The sequence below is a fragment of the Chrysemys picta genome, chromosome 4 (assembly GCF_011386835.1).
Source record: "Chrysemys picta bellii isolate R12L10 chromosome 4, ASM1138683v2, whole genome shotgun sequence".
In the NCBI taxonomy this organism is placed as follows: Eukaryota; Metazoa; Chordata; order Testudines; family Emydidae; genus Chrysemys; species Chrysemys picta.
Window position 1 is genome coordinate 69,581,736 of NC_088794.1, and position 8,583 is coordinate 69,590,318.

An 8,583-nucleotide genomic window follows, 5' to 3' on the forward strand; every position below is an offset into this window, starting at 1 on the left:
AAATGCTGCAGGGCTAACCACTAGAGCTGGAACCACTGTGTAGTTGTGGATGTGAAGACTATGGGTTCAAACGCTGGTGACTGTGGGGAATAAAATGTATATACGTAAAAGTTAGTGTTAGAACCCTGCTGTAATTGTGGGGATTATTTTATATTGTACACCAGTGCACCCTTATACTTCAGCGGTCTGTTCATATTTTAGTTTAGTGTTGCATTCACAGCAGTTGCACTCTGCTTAAAGGGAGCTGTGCCTCTAACTCCAGAACAGGTCACTCAGCAGGGGCTGTTGGAAGATGCCTGAGAAGGGCATGTGTATCTATACTGCACGCGGGAGTGTGACTGCGGGCTGGCTAGCGAGAGGCGTGCTCCTAGCAGCGCTGCACCCAGGCTGGATAAACCGAAACCGTCACCCCGCCCTCCACCACTCTTGCCGCTCTACCTAGCTTTGACCCAGCCACACTCCCTAACTCCCGAGTCCTTCCCCCAGTGATCTGTGGGAAGCGGAAGTCAATTGATAGGGGACTGACATCACCATCAGCCAATGGGATTGCAGAGCTCACCTCAAGCGGGTTCCGATTGGGCTACCTCGGGGGCGGAAGGCAGAGCTGCTGCTCAAACTTGCGGCGGGAAGCGCGGGGGGCCCAGGCGAGCCGTCGCCATGGAGACGCTGTTGTGGCAGGTGGAGCAGCTGCCCGGGCTCTTGGCCGTGTCCCGCTCGGGGCAGGTCCGGGACTGGGACCCGTCAACCCTGGATAGAGCCCTGCAGTGGGGCCGCTACTTCCAGCACCTGCACGGCCGCTTCCGCGCCCAGCCCCGGCTCCGGGCCGCCCTGGGGCAGCGACTCCGCCGAGGGCAGCCGGGACCGCCGTTAGGCTTCGGACACCTGGGGCGCTGCCCGGAGCTGCTGGGCCTAGCGCTGCTGGGCAACCGGGCGCTGCCGCCCGCCGCCTGCCACCGCCTCCTGCGGAGCTTGCTGCTGCCGCCCAGCGGCCAGGCTACCCCGGGGCCCTGCAGCCTCGGCCTCCTGGCCCGGCGCAGGGCCGCCGTCCAGCTGCTGCCGTCGCCCAGCCCAGCCCCGGCGCGCCCTGAGGAGCTGGAGCCGTCGCTGCGGACCGAGGCCCAGCTGCTGCTGTCCCGGCTGCAGGAAGACGAGGAGGAGCAGGGACCGGCGAGTGTCCTGGAGCATCTGCCCGGGCCTAGGGTCTACCGGGTGCTGGCGGCGCTGCTGCTGGAGCAGGCCGGGGACAACGCTGGCAGAGAGGGGGCCAGCTGGGCAGAGCACAGGGAGGGGCCCAGGCCGGCTGCGGCGGTGCTCTCCTGGCTGCTCGGGGACCCAGGCCGGCTCTCCGCTTTCTGCCGCCTCCTCCCGGGCTCCCTCCTCGTTGCCCTTTCTGCCCGATACCCCCAGCTGGGCACCCCTTACTTACATCTCCTTACCAGCTGGGGCAGCCGCTTGCGCTACGATCCCCTGCGCGGCCAGTGGGCCAGCAGCCGCTGCCCTAGTGAGGACGAGTTCTCCTGGGAAGAGCTGCGGGAGCGCTTCGGCTGCTTCATGAGGGGACCTGACCCGCTCCGAGAGGCTGCCCTGGCTTCTCTGAAAAACCTGAAAATCCAGGATGGAGACTTCGAAGTCTGCGGCCTGAGTGTCTGGACTGACCTGTTGCTGGAGATGGAGGCACCTCTCTAAAGACACTCCAGCGTTAGCCCGGAGGAGGAGGAGGAAAGGACTAGAACATTAAATAGGTTTCATATGAAATTAAATGGCCTGAAATCCAAGAAACCGGAGTAATTTTCTTTTCTCTATAACTAACATCAAAGCCAACTGGATTATATCTTGTTTGGAGTGAAAAGGCAACTTTGTGATCAGATTGCATGCCATAAAACTTAAGTAAGTTAGCAAAGAGCGCCTAAAGGATTGGGTTCTGCTCTGGCACATGCTGGTATAAACCTGGACTGACTCCCCCCACAGGAGTTACCCATGTAAACTCAGTTAAATGAGCTCAGAATCCTTACATCTAGTCAAGTAGTTCCCAGTTTAATTTCTCTTACACTGAGAACAAGTTGACTAGGAATCCTTAATCTTTCCTCTTCCAATTTGTTTTCTTCCCACCACCTCTCATGTCTTTGCCAGCTCTGATATTCTCCAATACTTATGGTTGGGCTATTTGGTTTAAGGATACCCTTAATTCTGCTGATCACTAACAGGAAATGCTTCCATCCACTATTGGCACTATTGCTACAAAAGTAAAGTGTGCAAATACCTTAAAATATAGAGAAACTAGCTTAACTTTCTGTGTGTTGAAAAGTTAGAAGTTGAACTGTGTATTGCCATGGGTACAGTGTGTTGACATTTGTCTGTTTCTAGCAGTTGCATGCTGGCAGAGTACAAAAAGGGGAAAGGGACTTTTTTGTCTCACCTTTTTAGGATGCTCATAATTCCAAGTTAAATGTATTCTTTGCTATCACCTTGTCTTCCAGTAGTGGTTTATTTTTGCCTTTTTTTCTTCATGCTTCGAAATATCCTAGGCACAATGTGGGTAGGAGTGCAGAGGTCAGAGGAGATTTCATGCCCCGTGGGAAAGAGTCCAGAAAGCGTACATAAAGCCTTGCTGATTTGATCTTTTATCAATCACCAAGTGGCATGTTTGTTACTATATTGTAGTGGAAACTTCATTTTCCTATCCTATTTGTTTATAACTATGAATGGATACTCAGTAGCTTAGCTTTTTGGTGAAAGTTTCTTTCACCAAACTGGAACCAGAATGGGAGAGTAGAAATACCTTCTTTCAATGGGTTGGGCAACAGACTTCTTCTTTCACTCCTAGATGATTACTGAAGGACCTGCTTGTCTTAATTAAACTGTGACTTTGATCACAATCTCTATGTGGGAAAATAATTACTAGTCAGGATTTGCTAAATGAAGGCTAGATGTGGAAACTGACCATGAACTATAAAATGGGTATTATCCTAACACAAAAGCAACTGGCTCCTGCAGTTTACTGTGAAAAGTCTAGGTTAACTGCTCAGTTTTTTAAATAAAACACTTTGTTACGCAAAGCAAGAAGTGGAATGTTACAGGTATGAACATGGAAGGTATTTGACCTACAGCCTCAATATACTTCTGAGCTATGATGCTATCTAACTGCACATAAAAATAAACAGTAAATCTGTTTCGCAAAGCAATTGAAATGCTGTATGGTGATGATACAGGGCCAAATCATGACCTCTCTACATCTGTGAGTGAGCAGTTAATTGATGAGACTACCCAGGTAATGTTACTACTTATGTGAGTGACTGCTCATCAGTGGACCATAAAGGGGGGAATCATAATCTGGCTTATTGTGAGCCACTGTTAAGAGTGTATCAGTAAAATGACACCTTAATGAAGGTATCTGAAAAATGCTTTAGATTGTCTGTTTAAAAGCACTATGTAAATGGAATACGCTGATGTAGAACAATTTTAAGAATTCTGGCAAGTCTAGTCTAATCTGAGAGCAAATTTGTATGGGCAAATTGTAAACCTATGAAAATAGGAAACTATACTATAAACCCCTTAATTAAAAGACCTTTCCTTATTGTAGTGATAGTAGATGAGAGAGAGCAGAAGCTCCTTCTCAGTGAAGCTTGAGTTTTCTGGTAGTACTGAGTTCTTCAACCCAATGTGGCCCATTAAAGCAAGGAATTTCTGCTGCCAGAACATTCAGGCCCCTGCATATCACCCACTTAATGAGGTTCTTACAGATGTGTGGTGGGTTTTTGTTTGTTTGTTTGTTTGTTTTTAATCAAAGCTGAACATCTAAGCCTGTTCCTATTGTTACCTTACTGACATTTTGCAGAATACACATAAATTTCAAAGCATAAATAAATACACAATAAATGATTCAAATAAAATACCATTGAGACTTTTGGTAAATTGCAGGAACCCTAGCATTCCTTTGCTGTGCCACAAAATGTTGCAAATATTCTATTGCTGTGGAAATCTTATTCCTTAACCTCATATTTGATAGTTTAACAATCCTACTTATCAGACAGTATGATGAAAACCAAAACTGTTTGCAAGGGGAATTATAATTAGCAAATATTTTCTATTCATGTTTTAACTTAAAATCTAGCAGAGCTAACATAATTTATATCTTATAGTTCCACTCCCCTTAAACTCATGGAATACTAGTGAAGTAGTATATATGTATATCCGGCTCCTACTTCTGCTTTCTCAACCTGTTGAATCAAGTTTTATCCTGTATTTTCATACCTTGTTGGCACCTGCTTCTTGCTGTTATACAGGGAAAGAATACCATGGCATCCAATTTTCACTTTGTACTTTATCTCTCTCTCGGTAAATATACTGAAGCTACTACCTTTTCCAGAGTCTTACTGAATTATCCTGGAATTTCAAACCATACCCTGGATGGGAATAATTTGTTGCTACCAGTAGTGCAGCATGTGCAACATCTAGATCAGTGATACTCGGACTGAGGCTCATGAGCCGCAAGTGGCTCTTTAATGTGTCTCCTGCAGCTCTTTGCAGCATTGGGTCTGGTTCTGTTCAATGTCTTCATCAATGATTTAGAAACTAGCATAGAGAGTACACTTATAAAGTTTGCGGACGATACCAAGCTAGGAGGGGTTGCAAGTGCTTTGGAGGATAGGATTAAAATTCAAAATGATCTGGACAAATTCGAGAAATGTTCTGAAGTAAATAGGATGAAATTCAATAAGGACAAATGCAAAGTACTCCACTTAAGAAGGAACAATCAATTGCACACCTTCAAAATGGGAAATGACTGCCTAGGAAGGAGTATTGTGAAAAGGGACCTGAGGGTCAGAGAGGTTTACAAGCTAAATATGAGTTAACAGTTTAACGCTGTTGCAAAAAAAGCAAATATCATTCTCGGATGTATTAGCAGGAGTATTGTAAGCAAGACACAGGAAGTAATTCTTCCTCTCTACTCCACGCTGATTGGGCCTCAACTGGAGTATTGTGTCCAGTTCTGGGGGCACGTTTCAGAAAAGATGTGGACAAATTGGAGAAAGTCCATAGAAGAGCAACAAAAATGATTAAAGGTCTAGAAAACATGACCTATGAGGGAAGATTGAAAAAATTGGGTTTGTTTAGTCTGGAGAAGAGAAGACTGCTATGTCCTCTCTGTTTTCCAAGGCCTGGTCCCCACTTCGGACTAAGGTACGCAAATTCAGCTACGTTAATAACGTAGCTGAATTCGAAGTACCTTAGTCCGAACTTAAAGCGGGTCCAGACGCAGCAGGAAGGCTCCCCCGTCGATGCCGCGTACTCCTCTCGGCGAGCTGGAGTACCGGCGTCGACGGCGAGCACTTCCGGGATCGATTTATCGCGTCTTAACCAGACGCAATTAATCGATCCCAGAACATCAATTGCCTGCCGCCGGAACCTCCGGTAAGTGAAGACATACCCCAAGTACGTAAAAGCTTGTTAGGAGGAGGAGGGAGAAAAATTGTTCTTAACCTCTGAAGATAAGACAAGAAACAATGGGCTTAAATTGCAGCAAGGGTGGTTTAGGTTAGACATTAGGAAAAACTTCCTAACTGTCAGAGTGGTTAAGCACTGGAATAAATTGCCTAGGGAGGTGGTGGAATCTCCATCATTGGAGATTTTTAAGAGCAGGTTGGACAAACACCTGTCAGGGATGGACTAGATAATACTTAATCCTGCCTTGAGTGCAGGGAACTGGACTAGATGACCTCTTGAGGTCCCTTCCAGTTCTAAGATTCTATCATATTAAAACTCTATGATTTAATTGTTAACCAATCAGGATACTTTTACTATGTTATTAATTGTAGTTGATAAAATAATACTTGGTCAGTCATTTTGTTGTGAGAAATGTATAGTAAATTCAACCATGAATTCACACTACTGTGCTTCTTTTGGGTAATGTTGATTGCTTATTTGGCTTCTGAACCATTGAGGTCTGATTATCACTGATCTAGATGTTGCTTTACATGATGTAATGTTGTTCTATTTTTAAACAATGGCAGTTGTATTCTCCAAAAATTAAAGTATTTTCCTATGTTATATGGCACTGAGTGCACTACCTGTGAGATTATATTTTTCCTTTGCCTTCCAACCCCAAGAGGAGTCATAACTTCCAGTTACATATTAAAGAATCTGTCATCTTAAAACACGTTTAAAATGTTTGTGTTTACCATTGTTAAAACTAACACCCAAGATTCATCTAGCTGAAAGAAATAAGAGGCCATTGGCACCTTACATAAGAGTCATCACCGATGGAAAATCCACCAATGACCGCAACAATGGGAATTTTAACCAAAAAATTGTTGTGTATACAAGGTCAGGATCTGTTTTAAATTTACTCTTTTTAAGTAGCTAATATTGTCCTAACTCTTCTTTTTATCATGTTTGACTGAACTTTCCTTTTGATCTAGTTTATATTCAGCTGAACTGGGTCTGATCAGCCTTTTGTGTGGGTTTTTTTTTGTTTTGCCATTCACAAGGAGTAAGAAGTTGTATGAACTGCCCTGATGGAAAATGCAAAGCAGTATAACAAAGAGATGGAAAATGTACACTGATGCTTTTAGCACTGTCAGTTTTATGTTGCATGAAGTGCCATTCTTTTGATAGACATATAAAATGTGTTAACATTTGAACAAACTGCCTCTGTGTAGTCACAAAAACTTTAGAAAATTAACATGTAGCATATAAACTTGATGAAAGTAGCATTTTCTTGATGCTGAAGGTCATATAAACATCTTGAGAATCACGTGCATAGCAGTGTGGGAAAATGGGCCACGTTGTAATGGTTAATACAGTGTATATTACACTTTGTTGCTTTTAAAAAGCTGTTTATCGTGTTAAATGCACAATATATTTGGATAATAAAGAATGTCCATGTCCTGGACACTTATTCTTATTTCTGCTACCTAGCGACTGAAGTTATAATTTTTAGTCAAATTATAGCTCCTATTGCCTTCCAAGTCTGTGACATAAGTGTGGTCGGAATAGGCAACTCCTGAGTTATAATTGCTGTTTGACCTTGGTTAGTTAATTCCTCACTTGGTTTTCTCCATCTGTAAAATGGGGATACTGCTGAACTAGCTGTTGGGAGCACTTTGGGGCTGGGGGGTTGGCTGGAGGGGAAAACAAACTCCATCTTTGAAAGTGGAGTAGTTTTGCCACTGACTAGGCTAAACTAATTTTGATTGATTTCTGCACACCTTGGCCACTAGAGGGTGCTTATATTATTGTAGGAATTAAACAAATACTGAGAATTCGAAGGGGGAAAAACAATACTGGGCTAACCTAAGTTAGTCACCCTGAGGAATAGTGGAAACTTTGTTTGGACTTCCAGATTCTGCCTGATTGTTTCCTTCTCAGAGGGATGAAAAGGAGGTGCTCCCACTCACACAATTTTAGACACCTATTCTGTATCCTGAAATGTCTGTAGTCTGGCCTATCTGTGACCAGATCAAATTTATCCCTCTTTACTTGTACTTTTTGGATTGCTGACACTCCACTGTACCCTCAGTGGGGGCTGATGACTATTCAGTGGGTCATAGAATAAAACATTTAGTCCTTTACTGAAGTCAATAGGGAGTTCTGTTATGGACTAGGGATTGGATCAGGTCTTTAGCACTGACATCATTGATCATTAATTTGCACTTGGAATCCCTTCCCTCCCCCCCCCCCCCTGTTTTTGGTTCGAAGAGGCAAATAAAGATGTGAGAAATGGACAAAGATGCTGTCCTCCTGCAGCAGCTGTTTGGAACAACCACAAAGGAGTTTCTGCAGTGTCAAGTGTGGAATCAAGGTGCATTTGCCTTGTTCTTGATGTGTTGCTCTTTGTTCCATTTTACATGTTTCTAAATTAACTATCAACTCAGGAAAGGGAATAGATGGATCAGTGAAGATCTCTGCTTAATGTGCAGCTGTTGTCAAAAAACGCAAGCAAGATGTTAAGATGCATAAGGAATGGGATAGAGAATACAGAAAATATACCACTACATAAATCAGGACTGCAGCCTCTTTTGAAATAGTGTGTGTGGTAGTGGTCACTCCATTTCAAACAGGATATTACAAAACTAGAGAGGATCCAGAGAAAGTCAGCACAAATGATGAGCATGAAAAATAACTTTCATACGAGGAAATGGGGATTGTTTACTGGTGGAAACAAAAATTAATATAAGGGAAGGCAGGCAGGGAGCTTTTGTTCTCCCAGTCTGATAATACAATATGGGATGCTTATCAAATTCAAAACAGTTACATGGAAATAACTTCACACAGGGCATAATTTGTCTGAGGGACTCATTGCCACAGGATGTCATCGAGGACAAGAATTAGCTAGATTTAAAAAGATTTTCATTTATATGGATGAAAAGAATATTCAAAATTGTAGCTAAAGTTAGCTGATGGTGAGAGGGAGAGTAAACCTTTATTTTTCCTTGTTTAAAACAATATCTAGTTAATAGGGATTAGGATTATCCCCCATCTGTCTATTGCAGGGTTCTTGCACCTTCTGAAAAATGTGATGCTGTTCACTGTCAGAGAACAGAATACTGACCTAGATGGACCTCATGTTTGAGCCACTATGAT

The 8,583-nt window shown here is 43.6% G+C and overlaps 2 protein-coding genes across 2 annotated transcripts in view; one reads left to right on the forward strand and one right to left on the reverse strand.

Annotated features, from left to right (window-relative positions):
- The window catches only part of GAS2 (growth arrest specific 2), a 166,387-nt gene extending 164,821 nt beyond the window's left edge, over window positions 1-1,566 (reverse strand). Inside the window, exon 1 of the mRNA XM_024103542.3 lies at window positions 1,427-1,566. The gene's annotated coding sequence lies outside the window, so the exon portion shown is untranslated. The remainder of the gene's footprint in view (window positions 1-1,426) is intronic.
- On the forward strand, window positions 554-5,054 carry FANCF (FA complementation group F). The gene has a single exon (XM_005300326.4). It carries the CDS (start codon window positions 658-660, stop codon window positions 1,684-1,686), a length of 1,029 nt encoding a protein of 342 aa, XP_005300383.1. The 5' UTR covers window positions 554-657; the 3' UTR covers window positions 1,687-5,054.
- The last annotated feature ends 3,529 nt before the right edge of the window (window positions 5,055-8,583 follow it).

What these genes read in the sequence shown, in the direction of transcription:
- FANCF (XM_005300326.4), top strand. Translation starts at nt 658, where the DNA reads ATGGAGACGCTGTTGTGGCAGGTGGAGCAGCTGCCCGGGCTCTTGGCC.